Source organism: Zonotrichia albicollis, unplaced genomic scaffold (assembly GCF_047830755.1).
Source record: "Zonotrichia albicollis isolate bZonAlb1 unplaced genomic scaffold, bZonAlb1.hap1 Scaffold_195, whole genome shotgun sequence".
Lineage (NCBI taxonomy): Eukaryota > Metazoa > Chordata > Aves > Passeriformes > Passerellidae > Zonotrichia > Zonotrichia albicollis.
This window is the reverse complement of record NW_027428384.1, coordinates 1-16,213: the sequence shown is the minus strand read 5'-3', so window position 1 is coordinate 16,213 and position 16,213 is coordinate 1. Positions and strand designations below refer to the sequence as shown.

Genomic DNA, 16,213 nt, shown 5'->3' with positions numbered 1-16,213 from the left:
AAACTTCCTAAAAATTCTTGAAAAATCTAAAAAAAAATCTGAATGCTTCAAAAATTTATCGAAGTTTGCTTTAAAAAATTCTCAAGCCCCAAAATTTCAGCGGAAGAAAAGCTCAAAAAAAAATTCCTAAAATCTCCTAAAAAATTTTAAAAAAATCATCAAATTTTCCTAAAATTTAGGAATAATTCTCTGAAAGAAAATTCTAAAAATTCTCCAAAATAAAACAATAAAAATTCTTTAAATTTTTCTAAAATTTAGGAAAAATTCTTCAAAACAAATTTTAAAAATTCCCCAAAAATCACTAAAAATTCACTTTAAAAAGCCGAAAAAAACCCAAATTTCATCGGATTTTCTCCGGGTTTTTTTCCTAAAATTCCTAATTTTTTAAATTTACCAAAATTTTGGTTTTTTCCAATTTCACTGGAAGAAAAGCTGAAAAAAAATCCCTTAAATCTCCCTAAAAAACTAAACAAAATCATCAAATTTTCCTGAAATTTAGGAATAATTCTCTGAAAAAAAATCCTAAAAATTCTCCAAAACAAAATGAAAAATAAATTTTAAATTTTTCTAAAATTCAGGGAAAATCCTCTGAAAAAAATTCGGAAAATTCTCCAAAATAAAACAAAAAAAATTCTTTAAATTTTACTTAAATTCAGGAAAAATTCTCAGAAAAAAATTCTAAAAATTCTCCAAAACAAAACAATAAAAAATCTTTAAATTTTTCTAAAATTCAGGAAAATTCCTCTGAAAAAAATTCTGATAATTCTCCAAAATTAAATGAAAAAAATTCTTAAAATTTTACTTAAATTCAGGAAAAATTCTCTGAAAAAAATTTTGAAAATTCCCCAAAAATCACTAAAAAATCACTAAAAAATCCCTAAAAAACGCCCAAAAATTCACTTTAAAAAGCCGTAAAAACCCCAAATTTCATCGGATTTTCTCCGGGTTTTTTTCCTAAAATTCCCCAATTTTTAAATTGACCAAAATTTTAATTTTTCCCCTTATTTTTTGCAGTACTGCTCGGTGGAGGAGGCGGTGGCCACGCGGGAGGCGCTGCACGGGGTCAAGTGGCCGCAATCCAACCCCAAAGTGCTCTCGGCCGATTTCGCTCAGCAGGAGGAGGTGGGGACCAAAAAATGGGGCAAAAAATCCAAATTTTGGGCAAATTTGGGGAAATTTAAAATTTTTCTGAATGCGGGATTTTTTAGAGATTTTTTTGGAATTTTTTTCGGATTTTTTGGGAATTTGTTTTTTGGGATTTTTTTTGGAATTTCTTTGAAATTATTTAAAATTTTTTGGGGAATTTTTGTGATTTTCTGGGAAAATTTTTTGGGATTTTTTTTGAAAATTTTTGGGAATTTTTTTGGATTTTTTTCGATTTGTTTTGGAATTTTCTTGGACTTTTTTTGGAATATTTTTGCAATTTTTTGGAAATTTTTTGGGAATTTTTTTAAATTTTTTTGGATTTTTTCGGGATTTTTTTTTGATTTTGTTTAGGAATTTTTTAAAATTTTTTTGGGGATTTTTTGGAATTTAGGGGAATTTTTTAGGAATTTTTTTATTTTTTTGCATATTTCTGGAAATTTTTTTGGAATTTTTTTAGGAATTTTTTTGGAATTTTTTTAAATTTTTTGGGGAATTTTTTGGAATTTCGGGAATTTTTTGGGATTTTTTTCATTTTTTTGGATTTTTTTGGGAATTTTTTTTGGAATTTTTTTTTGAATTTTTGGTAGAATTTTGTAGAATTTTTTTGTGTTTTTTTTAGAAAATACTTTGAGTTTTTTGACGCGGTTGCGGAATTTTTTTGGGTGAAAATCGGGAATATTTGTAATTTTTTGGGGAGGCGTTTTGGGATTTTTTTTAGGACTTCTGGGATTTTTTTTTAGGTTTTTTTGGAATTTTTTAAAAATTTTTTGGGAATTTTTTTGGATTTTATTTGAAAACTTTTGGGAATTTTTTTGGATTTTTTTAGATTTGTTTTGGAATTTTCTTGGAATACTTTTGGAATTTTCTAGGAATTTTTTTTAATTTTTTTGAATTTTTTTGAATTTTTTGGGAATTTTTTTAGAATTTTTTTGGATTTTTTGGGGAAATTTTTTGGGAATTTTTTTTGATTTTTTTTGAAATTTTTTGGGAATTTTTTTGGATTTTTTTAGATTTGTCTTGGAATTTTTTTGGAATATTTTTAGAATTTTTTAGGAATTTTTTGGGAATTTTTTTTTTTTTTTTGAAATTCTTTTGGGAAGTTTTTTGACTTTTTTGGGATTTTTTGGGCACAATTTAGGAATTTTTAGGGATTTTTTAAAAACTTTTTGGCTTTTCTCAGGGAATTTTTGGTGAGTTTTTGAAAATTTCTTGGGAATTTTTTGAGAACTTTTTTTAAATTTTTTCGGATTTTTTTAAGGGTTTTTTGGGGGAATTTTGGGAAATATTTTGCATATTTGACGCGTTTCGGGGGATTTTTTTGGGTGAAAATTGGGAATATTTGGAATTTTTTGGGGGAGGTTTTTAGGGAGTTTTTGGGAATTTTTTTGGAATTTTTTTAAGGATTTTTTGGGTGAATTGTGGGAAATTTTTTGGATTTTTTTAGGGAGTTCAGAGAATTTTTTTGGGTCAAAATCGGGAATATTTGGAATTTTTTGGGGAGGTCTTTTGGGAATTTTTTTGCGAACATTTTGGGGAATTTTGAGGGTTTTTTTGGGGGAATTTTGGGTCGAAACTTTTGATGTTTTGGGTGGATTTTGGGTTAAAATTTGTAAAATCCTGGATGGATTTTTTCGTTAAAATTGATGAATTTTTGGGTGGAGTTCTGTGTTAAAATTTGTAAATTTTGGGGTGGGTTTTGGGTTAAAATTTGTGAATTTTTGGGTTAAAATTTGTGATTTTTGGGGTGAAATTTTTGGTTAAAATTTATAAATTTTGGGGTGAAATTTCGGCTTCAAATTTGTGAATTTTTTGGGTTAAAATTTGTGAATTTTTTGGGTTAAAATTTGTGAATTTTTGGGTTAAAATTTGTGATTTTTGGGGTGAAATTTTCGGTTAAAATTTATAAGTTTCGGGGTGAAATTTCGGGTTCGAATTTGTGAATTTTTTGGGTTAAAATTTGTGAACTTTTTGGGTTAAAATTTGTGAATTTCTGGGTTAAAGCTTGAGAACTTTGGGGTGAAATTTTCAGTTGAATTTTATAAATCTTGGGGTGGAATTTTGGGTTAAAATTTGTGAATTTTTTGGGTAAAAATTTGCGAAATTTTGGGTGAAAATTTGCGAAATTTTGGGTGAAAACTTTAAATTTTTGGTGCTGAATTTCCCCCATTCATTTCCAGCTGGATTTCCACCGCGGCCTCCTGGCCCCGCCCCCTTCCTCAAGCCCCTCCCCTTTGCAGCCCCGCCCCTCCCCCCCTTTCCCCCCTTCCTCCAGCTCCTCCTCCTCCCTCAACCCCGCCCAGGGGGGCGTGTCCCCGCCCGGCCACGCCCCCCGGGGGGCGGAGCCTTGGCAGTGGGCGGAGCGCGAGCGGGAGCGCTCCCGGCGGGAACGGGCGCGGGAACAGCGGGAATGGGACCGGGGGAAAAGCCCCGCCCCCAGCGCCGGGACACGCCCCCCGGGGGGCGGGGCCACGCCGGGACACGCCCCCCGCGAGGGGAGGAGCGGCAGGACACGCCCGCAAGGGGGCGGGGACAAGGAGAAGGGGCGGGGACAGAGGGAGGCGCGGCCCGAGAGGAAAGGTGGGTGTGGCTTTGAGGGGGGAAAGGGGGCGTGGCTTGTGGGTGGGAGGGGCTTAATGGAGTGGGAGGGGCTTGAAGGGCTAAGGGAGGCTGAAACAAGGTGGGAGGGGTCAAAAGTGGGAGGGGCTTAAATGGTGGGACGGATTCAGTAAAGGTGGGAGGGGCTTAAATGGGAGGTGGGAGGAGCTTAAAATCACATGGGAGTGGTTTAGTAAAGGTAGGAGGGGCTAAAAGGGAGGTGGGAGGGGCTTAATTTGACATGGGAGTGGTTTAGTAAAGGTGGTGGGAGGGGCCTAAGTGATGGGAAGGGCTTAAAGGGAGGTGGGAGGGGCTTAAAAGGGAGGTGGGAGGGGCTTAAATTGACATGGGAGTGGTTTAATAAAGGTGGTGGGAGGAGCTTAAGCGATGGTGGGAAGGGCTTGATGGGAGGTGGGTGGGGCTTAAAAGGGAGGTGGGAGGGGCTTAAAGGGAGGTGGGAGGGGTTTAATAAAGGTGGTGGGAGGAGCTTAAGTGATGGTGGGAAGGGCTTGAAGGGAGGTGGGAGGTGCTTAAAGGGAGGTGGGAGGGGTTTAATAAAGGTGATGGGAGGGGCTTAAGGACACTATGTGGATTATGACAGTGGTGGGAGGAGCTTAGGTTGTGGTGGGAGGAGCTTAAGTGAAGGTGGGAAGGGCTTAAAAGGAGGTAGGAGGGGCTTAAAAGGGAGGTGGGAGGGGCTTAAAGGGAGGTGGGAGGGGTTTAAGTTGACATACGAATGGTTTAATAAAGGTGGGAGGGGCTCAAAGGGAGGTGGGAGGGGCTTAAATTGACATGGGAGTGGTTTAATAAAGGTGGTGGGAGGGGCTTAAATGATGGTGGGAAGGGCTTAAAGGAAGGTGGGAGGGGCTTAAAGGGAGGTGGGAGGGGCTTAAATTGACATGGGAGTGGTTTAATAAAGGTGGTGGGAGGAGCTTAAGCGATGGTGGGAAGGGCTTGATGGGAGGTGGGTGGGGCTTAAAAGGGAGGTGGGAGGGGCTTAAAGGGTGGTGGGAGGGGTTTAATAAAGGTGGTGGGAGGGGCTTAAGGACATGATGTGGATTACAACAGTTGTGGGAGGAGCTTAGGTTGTGGTGGGAGGAGCTTAAGTGAAGGTGGGAAGGGCTTAAAGGGAGGTGGGAGGGGCTTAAAAGGGAGGTGGGTGGGGCTTAAAGGGAGCTGGGAGGGGCTTAATAAAGGTGGTGGGAGGGGCTTAAGGATATGTAGATTGTGACAGTTGTGGGAGGAGCTTAGGTGGTGGTGGGAGGGGCTTAAGTGAAGGTGGGAAGGGCTTCAAGGGAGGTGGGAGGGGCTTAGAAGGCAGGTGGGAGGGGCTTAAAGGGTGGTGGGCGGGGCTTAAGGACATGATGTGGATTGTGACAGTTGTGGGAGGAGCTTAGGTGGTGGTGGGAGGGGCTTAAAGGGTGGTAGGAGGGGTTTAATAAAGGTGGTGGGAGGGGCTTAAGGACATGATGTGGATTACGACGGTGGGAGGAGCTTAGGTGGTGGTGGGAGGGGCTTAAGGGGAAGTAGGAGGGGCTTAAAGCTTGGTGGGTGGGGTTTTGTGCTAATGGGAGGGGCTTAACAATTGTGGGAGGGGCCAAAGGGTTGGTGGGAGGTGATTGGAGGAGGTGGGAGGGGCTTAAGGTTGGGTGGGAGGGGCTTACAGACCATATAGGGAAATAAGGAGAAGTGGGAGGTACTAAAAGAGTGGTGGGAGGAGCTTGAACAGAAATGGGAGGAGCTTATTGGCCGTATTTGGGAATTGGAGTGGGGTGGGAGGGGTTAAATGTTGTGGGCGTGGCTAAGGTCCTGAAACTCTCCCTGAATAGAAATGTGGGTGTGGCCAGAGGTTGGTGGGAGGAGCTTAAGGGCATTGGTTGGGATGCAATTAGCATATATGGTAATTAAGGGTTGTGGGTGGTGCCTGAATGAAAGTGGGAGGGGCTTTGTGATGGTGGGTGTGGCCTGATTGCCATGTGGGGTAGTTATGGGTTGTGGGTGTGGCTTAAAGGTAAGTGGGAGGGGCCAAAGGATGGTGGGCGTGGCTTAATTACCATTAATAGTTATTAAGTGGTAATTGGGTGTGGTTTAATGGGGTGGGCGTGGCCTGTGACATCATCAGTTTTTAGTGGGAGTGGCCTAACCCAAAGTGGGCGGAGCTTAGCACTGCATTAACTCATTTAGCACCGAATGGGCGGGGCTTAGAGGCAAAGGCGGGGGTGGGCGTGGCCTTTTGGGGGGTGGGCGTGGCCCTGAGGGTTTGGCCCCGCCCCTTTTTTCCCCAGAGAAGCCCCCGGAGGAGCCCCCGGCCAAGCTATTGGACGATCTGTTCCGGAAAACCAAAGCGGCGCCGTGCATCTATTGGCTGCCGCTGACCGACTCCCAGGTGCTCATTTGCATACCATTTGCATATTTATAATTTAATTACCAGGTGGTGGGAGGGGTTTGGGGGGGGAAATTTGGGTTTTTTTAGGGAAATTTTTTTTTTTAATTTGTTTCATTTTTATTTTTTGTGTTTGTTTTTTATTTTTTAGTTTTATTTTTTGTAAGATTTTGGAGTTTTACACAAGACGTTAATTGTTTTTTTTTTATTATTTTTAATTTTTTTTTATTTATTTTTTATTTTCTATTTTTAATATGATTTTGGAGTTTTAAGCAAGACAAAATTTGGGGTTTTATTTTTGTTTTTTTTTTAATTTTAATTTTTTTTTTTAAATTTATTTTTTATTATGAATACGATTTTGAAGTTTGATGCAAGAAAAATTTTATTTTCATTTGTTTTATTTTTTTTTTTGTGTTTGTTTTTTATTTTTATTTTTTGTAAGATTTTGGAGTTAGAAGCAAATTCCGTCTTGCGTCTATTTTTTTTTTGTTTTTATTTTTAAATTTTTTTTTTTTAGATTAATTTTTGGTTTTTATTTTTAATACAATTTTGGAGTTTTACACAAGGGGAAATTCGGGGTTTTTTAGGGAAAATTTTATTTTGATTTGTTTTTTTTTTATTTTTCGTGTTTATTTTTTATTTTTATTTTTAATTTTTATTTTCTGTAAGATTTTTGGAGTTTTACACAGGACGAAATTTGGGGTTTTTTATTTTATTTTTTTAATTTAATTTTAAAGTTTTTTTTATTTATTTATTTTTTATCTTTATTTTTAATACGATTTTGGAGTTTTCACAATGGGAAATTTGGTTGTTTTTAGGAAAATTTTATTTTATTTTATTTTATTTTTTTTTTATGTTTATTTTAAATACGATTTTGGAGTTTCATACCAGGGGAAATTTGGGTTTTTTAGGGAAAGTTTTATTTTATTTTTTTTTATTTTTATTGTTTAATAATACGATTTTGGAGTTTTATTTAAGGATAAATTTTGGGGGGATTTCAGGGAAATTTGGGTGGTTTTAAACGAAATTTTTATTGGTTAAAATCAGGGGTTTTTTTTGGGGTAAAATTTAGGAGGTAGAGAAGAAAAATCGATGATTTCTGAAAAAAAAGAGAAATTTTGCTAATTTTGAGATGATTTTAGAGAATTTAGTGAGGAAAGTCCTGAAATTTGATTTAAAAACTGGTAAAAGAAGGAAAATGGGATAAAAAGGGGAAAATTTTAAAAATAGGGAGTAAAATGGAAAACATTTGAAAGGAAGCAAAGAGAAATTTGGGTTTTAAGGTTAACAATTTTGGAAAAAATTGAGAAAAAAGTTAATTTTAATGTATAAAAATGGGATTTTTTTGGGGAAAAAACCATAAAACCCCTGAAGTTTTTTAGCCTGGTGATGTGGATCTCTAATCACGCCCTAATTCGCATAAATTTGCATGTTTAGCTGCTGCAGAAGCAGGCAGAGTGGCGTTAAGTAGGAAAAATAGGGGTTTTGGGAGTAAAAATCATGAAAATTTTAAGTTCACAATTAAAAAAATGACAGAAAAATATGGGAAAAACTTGAGAAAAAATTGGATTTAATTATATTCAAATTGGGCTTAAATGGGAATAAAATTTGGGTTTTAAGGTTAAAAAAACGGGAAAAAATTGAGAAAAAATCAAATTTTCATGTATAAAAATGGGATTTTTTTGGGGAAAAAAAACATAAAATCCCTAAAGTTTTTTAGCATGAAGATGTGCGATTTTAATCATGCCCTAATTAGCATAAATTTACATGCTTAGCTGCTGCAGAAGCAGGCGGAGCGGGATTAAATGGGAAAAAATCGCGATTTTTAGGGGAAATTTGGGGGAAAAATGGGATTTATAAGGGGAAATTGGGACAATATAAGAAAACAGGAAAGAATGGGAAAAATTGGAATAAAAGAAACGAAGAAAAAGGAGAAAATGGGAGAAAAAGGGGAAAATTTAAAAAATAGGGAATAAAAGGGAAGATATTTGAAAGAAAGCAAAGAGAAATTTTGAGAAAATTTAAAAATTAGGGAATAAAATTGAAAATATTTGAAGGAAAGCAAAGAAAAATTTGAGGTTAATTGTTAAAAATACGGGAAAAAATTGAATTTTAACATGGAAAAACGGGATTTTTTTGGGGAAAAAAAAACCCGAAACCCCTGAAGTTTTTTAGCCTGGTCATGTGGACCTTTAATCATGCCCTAATTAGCATAAATTTGCATGTTTAGCTGCTGCAGAAGCAGGCGGAGCAGAGTTAAATAGGAAAAAAATGGGGTTTTGAAAATTTTGGGAATAAAAACAATGAAAAATTTTAAGTTGACGGTTAAAAAATTACAGAAAAATATGGGAAAAAATCGGATTTTAATATATTCAAATTGGGCTTAAATGGGAATAAAATTTGGGTTTTAAGGTTAAAAACAGGGGAAAAAATTGAGAAAAGATCAGATTTTAATATATAAAAATGGGATTTTTTTGGGGAAAAAAAACCAAAACCCCTGAAGGTTTTTAGCCCAAATATATGCAATTTTAATCATGCACTAATTAGCATGAATTTGCATGTCTAGCTGCTGCAGAAGCAGGCGGAGGGGGCTTAAATGGGAAAAAAATTGCGATTTTTAGGAGAAATTTGGGGGAAAATGGGATTTATAAGGGAAAATTGGAGCCATGTAAAAAAAACAAGAAAAAATGGTAAAAACAGGAAAAAATCGGGAAAAATTGGAATAAAAGTGAGAACGAAGAAAAAGGAGAAAACGGGAGAAAAAGGGGAAAATTTAAAAAATAGGGGGAAAAGGAAGATATTTGAAAGAAAGCAAAGAGAAATTTGGGAAAAATTTAAAAAATAGCGAATAAAATTGGAAATATTTGAAGGAAAGCAAAGAAAGATTTGAGATTAATTGTTAAAAATATGGGAAAAAATTGAATTTTAACGTGGAAAAACGGGATTTTTTTGGGGAAAAAAAACCTAAAACTCCTGAAGTTTTTTAGCATGATGATGTGCAATTTTAATCACGCCCTAATTAGCATAAATTTGCATGTTTAGCTGCTGCAGAAGCAGGCGGAGCGGGGTTAAATGGGAAAAAATCGCGATTTTTAGGGGAAATTTGGGGAAAAAAGGAGGGAAATGCAACTTTAAAGAAAAATGGGGAAACTATGAGAAAAAAATTAAATTTTTAGGGAAAAAAACTGGAAAGAAGTCAGAAAAATTAATTAAAAATAACAGAAAAATGAGAAAGAGTTTTGGGAAAAAAAAAGCATAAAATGGGTGTGAAAGGAAAAATTTTTGGAATAAATAAAATGAAAATTTTGTGTTAAGGGTAAAAAAAAAATATAGAAAAAAAGGAAAAAAATTGAGAAAAAATTGGATTTTAATGTGGAAAAACGGGATTTTTTTGGGAAAAAAACTCAAAACCCCTGAAGTTTTTTAGCATGATGATGTGCAACTTTAATCACGCCCTAATTAGCATAAATTTGCATGTTTAGCTGCTGCAGAAGCAGGCGGAGTGGCGTTAAGTAGGAAAAATAGGGGTTTTGGGAGTAAAAATCATGAAAATTTTAAGTTCACAATTAAAAAAATGACAGAAAAATATGGGAAAAATTTGAGAAAAAATTGGACTTAATTATATTCGAATTGGGCTTAAATGGGAATAAAATTTGGGTTTGACGGTTAAAAACATGGGAAAAAAAATTGAAAAAAAAAGCGATTTTAGTGTATAAAAATGGGATTTTTTTTTGGGGAAAAAAAACCCAAAACTCTTGAAGTTTTTTAGCATGATGATGTGCAATTTTAATCACGCCCTAATTAGCATAAATTTGCATGTCCAGCTGCTGCAGAAGCAGGCGGAGCGGGCGGCGCGGGCACGGGAGCGGGAGCGGCGCCGGAAGGAACAGGAAGAGGAGGAGCTTCGGCAGCGCCAGGGGGGCGGGGCCAGCGCTGCCGCGGGGGGCGGGGCCAGCGCTGCCGCAGGGGGCGGGGCTTCCTCAGGCTCCACCCCGCGGCCCTCAGGAGGGGGCGGGGCCGGCAGCAGAGCTCCGCCCCCTGGCGGATCCTCCCGGAAGCGCCGCAGCCGCAGCCGCAGCCCCAGGAGGCGCTGAAAGAACCGAAATCGGAGGGATTTGGCCCAAAATTGACGGCGGGAATAAACGGGGAGAGGAAAATGAGGATTGTGGTGGAGTTATTGGGGGAAAAAAGGGGATTTTTGGGGAAAAATGGCGATTTTTAGGGGGAAAATTTGAGGTTTTGATGCGAAAAAATTGAATTTTTAAGGTGGAAAAATGTCGGGGTTTCGATGGAATTTTTGGTTAAAAATTTTCGATTTTTAGGGGGAAAAATTTGAGGTTTTAATGGGAAAAAAATTGAATTTTTAAGGGGAAAAAATATGGAAAAGCGAAAAAAAATGGAATTTTTAAAGGGGAAGAATATAGGTAAAAATTGTGGTGGAGTTATTGGGGGAAATGGAAATTTTTGGTCAAAAATTGTGATTTTTAGGGGGAAAAATTTGAGGTTTTAATGCAAAAAATTGGATTTTTAAGGTGGAAAAATGTCGGGGTTTCGATGGAATTTTTGGTCAAAAATTCGCAATTTTTGGGGGTAAGAATTTAAGGTTTTGACACGAAAAAATGGAATTTTAAAGGGGAAAAAATATGGAAAAAGCGAAAAGAAATATAAGATTTTTAAGTGTGAAAATATGGTAAAATAAGGGAAAAAATGCGAGTTTTAGGGGAAAAATTTGAGGTTTTGGTGCAAAAAAATTGGGATTTTTAAGGGGTAAAAATATGGAAAAATCCAAAAAAATTGTATTATTAAGGAGGAAAAATACGGTAAATTATGGAAAAAAATGCGACTTTTGGGGGGAAAATATCGAGGTTTTAATGCAAAGGAAAAGGGATTTTAAAAGGGGGAAAATATGGAAAAATACAGGTTAAAATTGTGGTGGAGTTATTGGGGGAAAAACGGGGATTTTTGGGCAAAAATTGTGATTTTTGGGGGGAAAAATATTGAGGGTTTGGTGTAAAAAAATTGGATTTTTAAAGGGGGAAAATATGGAAAAATACAGGGAATTTTTGGGCAAAAATTGCCATTTTAGGGGGAAAAATTTGAGGTTTTGATGCAAAAAGTATGGAATTTTTAAAGGAAAAAAATAAGAAAAAGCGAAAAAAAATTGAATTTTTAAAGGGGAAAAATACAGGTAAAAACTGTGGTGGAGTTATTGGGGGAAAATGGGGATTTTTGGGCAAAAATTGCGATTTTTAGGGGAAAAATTTGAGGTTTTGATGGAATTTTTGGTTAAAATTCGCAATTTTTGGGGGGAAAATATTGAGGTTTGATGCGAAAAAAATTGAATTTTTAATGGGAAAATATAAAACAATATGGGTAAAAAATGGGGAAAATAAGGTTGGAAAAGTGGGAATTTTGGGTAGGATTTGGGTCTAAAATTGGAAATTTCGGTCAAAAATGTGGAAATTTGGGGTCCAAATTAGAGGAAGTTTTGGTTAAGTTTAGGAAAATTCGGATGAAAAACAAAATTGGGTTAGAATTCGCAGGAAAATGGGAAAATTTGGATTTAAATGGGGAAAATTTGGGGTCAAACCTGTGGAAAATTTGGGTGGGAAATTTAAAGCTCGAATAAACCTGGTGCCAACGAGAGAATTTGGGGGAATAAATTAATTTTCGAGATCCTGGGAATAATTTAGAGGGGTCTGGGTGGGCTTAGGAGGAATAAAAGGGCGTTTTTAGGGGGAAAAAATGAAATTTTGGAGAGAAAACTTGAATTTTCGCGATCGTGGGGGTACTTACAGAAGTCGGAGCCGCCAGTGAGTAAATTCTCGCTTCCCATTGGTCACGGCCCCTGTCAATCATCGCATGACTCGCTTTTATTGGCCAATCTCACTTAACGCTGGCCCGCGTATTATCCCGCCTTTCTACTTTCCCATTCGTCAGTTTTCCTCACTCCGTCACGCTGATTGACTTTTAAGCCTGTCAGTCATTCCTTCCCTGTTTTCCGGCTCTGGGCGGGCTTTCTTAGCGCTTCTCGCGCTCTGATTGGCCGCCGCCGCTCATGCCGCGCTCTGATTGGCTGCCTCCTCTCCCCTCACGCGCATTTGCAACATGGCGGCGTCCGAGGCGGTCGCGCTGCTGGAGGCGCTGCGGGCGCAGGTGAGACCCCAAAAAACCCCCCAAAAAAACCCAAAAAAGCCTCGAATTTTTCCAAAAAATGACAATTTCGGGTCTCTGCAGGCGGCGGAAGTGGCGGCGCACGGGCGGGAGATGCTGCGGAGAGTGAGGGGAGGGCAGCTGGACACCAAGGAGGTACCGGCGGCGTTTTGGGGGGAAATCGTGAGGGATTTTGGAGCTTTTGCGGGGAATTTGGGGATCCTAAAGGATTTTTGAGGCGACTTCGGGAGTCATGTGAGATTTTAGGGGATCCTGAGGGGATTTTTGAGGGTTCTGAGGTGATTTGGGGAGCCCTGAGGGGGATTTTGGGGATCTCTGAGGGGATTTTCGCGGTTTTGAGGGGAATTCGGCCGATCCATGAGGGGATTTTCGGTTTTTGAGAGGATTTTGGGGATCTCTGAGGGATTTTCGCGTTTTTGAGGGAAATTCGGCCGATCCATGAGGAGATTTTCGGGTTTTTGAGGGGATTTGAAAGGTTCTGAGGGGAAATTGGGGTTTTTGAGGGATTTTGGTGATCCCTGAGGGAATTTTGAGGAGTTCTGAGGAGATTTTGGGTTCTTGAGGGAATTTTGAGGGATCTTTGAGGGGATTTCGGGTTTTTGAGGGGATTTGAAAGGTTCTGAGGGGAAATTGGGGTTTTGAGGGATTTTGGGGATCCCTGAGGGAATTTTGAGGAGTTCTGAGGAGATTTTGGGTTCTTGAGGGAATTTTGAGGGATTCTGAGGGGATTTTGGGGTTTCTGAGGGGATTTTTGGGGAGTTCTGAGGTGTTTTGGAAATTCTGAGGGGATTTTGAGGGTTTCTGAGGAATTTTGGGGATCTCTGAGGGGATTTTCGGTTTTTGAGGGGATTTTCCGCCGATCCATGAGGAGATTTTCGGGTTTTTGAGGGATTTTGGGGATCTCTGAGGGAATTTCGGGGAGTTCTGAGGAGATTTTCGGGTTCCTGAGGGGATTTTTGGTTTCTGAGAGGATTTTTGGGGTTTCTGAGGGAATTTTGGGGTTTCTGAGGGGATTTTTGGGGAGTTCTGAGGTGATTTGGAAATTCTGAGGGGATTTTGGGATCCCTGAGGGGATTTTAGGGATTTCTAAGGGTTTTGAGTTAATTTAGCAAAATTTTGAGGGTAAATTGCAGAGTTTTTTGGGGTACTGCAGAAAGCTCCTTTGCTGATACCGATTTTAAATTAAATTTTACCGATTTTTGGGTTAAAATTTTGGGATTTTTGGGGTCTTCCCATCCACTACTGGGGCGCCTTTGCTGATACCTATTTTAAATTAAATTTCATGAATTTTTGGGGTAAAATTTTGGGTTTTTTGGGGTCTTCCCATCCACTATGGGGGCGCCTTTGCTGATACCTGTTTTATATAAATTTTATGAATTTTTTGGGGTAAAATTTTGGGGTTTTTTGGTGGAAATTGGGATTTTTGGGTTCACACAAGGGACGCCTTTGCCGATACCTGTTTTAAATTAAATTTTGTGAATTTTTGGGTTAAAATTTTGGGATTTTTTGGTGAAATTTGGGATTTTTGGGTTCGCACAAGGGACGCCTTTGCCGATACCGGTTTTATATTAAATTTTATGAATTTTTGGGGTAAAATTTTGGATTTTTGGGGTCTTCCCATCCACTATGGGGGCACCTTTGCCGATACCTATTTTATATTAAATTTTATGAATTTTTGGTTAAAATTTTGGGGTTTTTTTGGTGAAATTTGGGATTTTTGGGTTCGCACAAGGGACGCCTTTGCCGATACCTGTTTTATATTAAATTTTGTGAATTTTTGGGGTAAAATTTTGGGATTTTTTGGTGAAATTTGGGATTTTTGGGTTCGCACAAGGGACGCCTTTGCCGATACCTGTTTTATATTAAATTTTATGAATTTTTGGGTTAAAATTTTGGGATTTTTTGGTGAAATTTTGGGATTTTGGGTTCGCACAAGGGACGCCTTTGCCGATACCTGTTTTAAATTAAATTTTGTGAATTTTTGGGTTAAAATTTTGGGATTTTTGGGAGTCCTCTTATCCGCTAGGGGGCGCCTCTGCTGATACTTATTTTAATTTAAATTTATGAATTTTTGGGGTAAAATTTTGGGATTTTTTGGCGAAATTTGGGATTTTCGGGTTCGCACATGGACGCCTTTGCGATACCTGTTTTATATTAAATTTTATGAATTTTTGGGTAAAATTTTGGGATTTTTTTGGTGAAATTTGGGATTTTCGGGTTCGCACAAGGGACGCCTTTGCCAATACCTGTTTTAAATTAAATTTTATGAATTTTTGGGGTAAAATTTTGGGTTTTTTGGGGTTTTCCCCATCCACTATGGGGACGCCTTTGCTGATACCTATTTTTATATTAAATTTTATGAATTTTTGGGTTAAAATTTGGGTTTTTTGGCGAAATTTGGGATTTTTGGGTTCGCACCAGGGACGCCTTTACCGATACCTGTTTTATATTAAATTTTATGAATTTTTTGGGTTAAAATTTTGGGGTTTTTTGGGTGAAATTTGGGATTTTTGGGTTCGCACAAGGACGCCTTTACCGATACCTGTTTTATATTAAATTTTATGATTTTTTGGGTTAAAATTTTGGGATTTTTTGGGGTCTTCCCATCCACTATGGGGGCACCTTTGCCGATACCTATTTTATATTAAATTTTATGAATTTTTGGGTTAAAATTTTGGGGTTTTTTGGTGAAATTTGGGATTTTTGGGTTCGCACAAGGGACGCCTTTACCGATACCTGTTTTATATTAAATTTTATGAATTTTTGGGTTAAAATTTTGGGATTTTTTGGCGAAATTTGGGATTTTTGGTGTTCGCACAAGGGACGCCTTTGCCGATACCTGTTTTATATTAAATTTTATGAATTTTTGGGTTAAAATTTTGGGGTTTTTTGGGGTCTTGCTGTCCACTATGGGGACGCCTTTGCCGATACCTGTTTTAAATTAAATTTGTGAATTTTTGGGTTATAATTTTGGGATTTTTTGGTGAAATTTGGGATTTTTGGGTTCGCACAAGGGACGCCTTTGCCGATACCTGTTTTAAATTTAATGTAACGAATTTTTGGGTGGGATTTTGGGGTTTTAGGGGGTGTCCCTGCTGCAGGTGCGGGCGCAGGCGCTGCTGGGGTACCTGCAGGACCTGGCCCTGCTCGCCTGCTCCAAATCTCGCGGGATTCGCTGAAAAACGGCGGGGGGGGGCCCTGGACAGGCTGCTGGAGACCAGAGTGGTGAGGAAACGGGGGGAAAATGGGGGGGTTTGGGGAAATTTGGGGTTTTTGGGGAGATTTTGGAAAAATCGGGGAGAAAATTGGGGATTTTGGGGAAATTTGGGAAGGAAATTGGGGATTTTGGGGGAAAATTGGGGATTCGGAAATATTGAAGGAAGAAATTGGGGATTTGGGGTAAATTTGTGGGATTTTGGGGTGAAAATTTGGGATTTTGGGGAAATTTGGGAAGGAAATTGGGGATTTGGGAAGAAAAATTGGGGATTTTGGGAAAATTTGGGAAGAAAATTGGAGATTTTGGGGGAAAATTGGGATTTTGGAAATTTGGGAAGGAATTGAGATTTTGATGGGGATAGATTGGGGATTTTGGGAAAATTTGGGGGAATTTGGGGAGATATTTGGGGTGAAATTGGGGATTTTTGAAAAAAATTTGGAAATTGGGGGAGAAAATTGGCGATTTTGGGAAAATTTGGGGGAGAACATTGAGGATTTTGGGGAGAACATTGAGGATTTGGGGAAGAAAAATTGGGGATTTTGAGAAGAAAATGGGGGATTTGGGAAAATTTTGGGGAAATTTGGGGAGAGAATTTGGGGTGAAATTTGGGGATTTTGGAAAAAATTTGGGGTAAGAATTGGGGATTTTGGGGGAATTTAGGGTGCGAAATTTGGAGTTTTTGGGAAATTTAAGGGGAA

General features: G+C 38.1%; 1 protein-coding gene and 1 long non-coding RNA gene across 2 annotated transcripts in view; both read left to right on the top strand.

Moving 5' to 3' along the window:
* LOC141727688 (uncharacterized) overlaps positions 1-10,285 on the top strand; it is a 42,360-nt gene extending 32,075 nt beyond the window's left edge. The window contains exons 16-19 of the mRNA XM_074533964.1: positions 1,015-1,122; positions 3,324-3,723; positions 6,027-6,127; positions 9,949-10,285. Coding sequence (XP_074390065.1) covers positions 1,015-1,122; positions 3,324-3,723; positions 6,027-6,127; positions 9,949-10,218 — 879 coding nt within the window. The 3' untranslated portion in view covers positions 10,219-10,285. The remainder of the gene's footprint in view (positions 1-1,014; positions 1,123-3,323; positions 3,724-6,026; positions 6,128-9,948) is intronic.
* A 1,834-nt stretch (positions 10,286-12,119) lies between these two features.
* On the top strand, positions 12,120-15,485 carry LOC141727689 (uncharacterized). The gene is made up of 3 exons (XR_012578656.1): positions 12,120-12,280; positions 12,362-12,433; positions 15,382-15,485. It is a non-coding gene; the product is annotated as an uncharacterized LOC141727689 (long non-coding RNA).
* Positions 15,486-16,213: the final 728 nt, after the last annotated feature.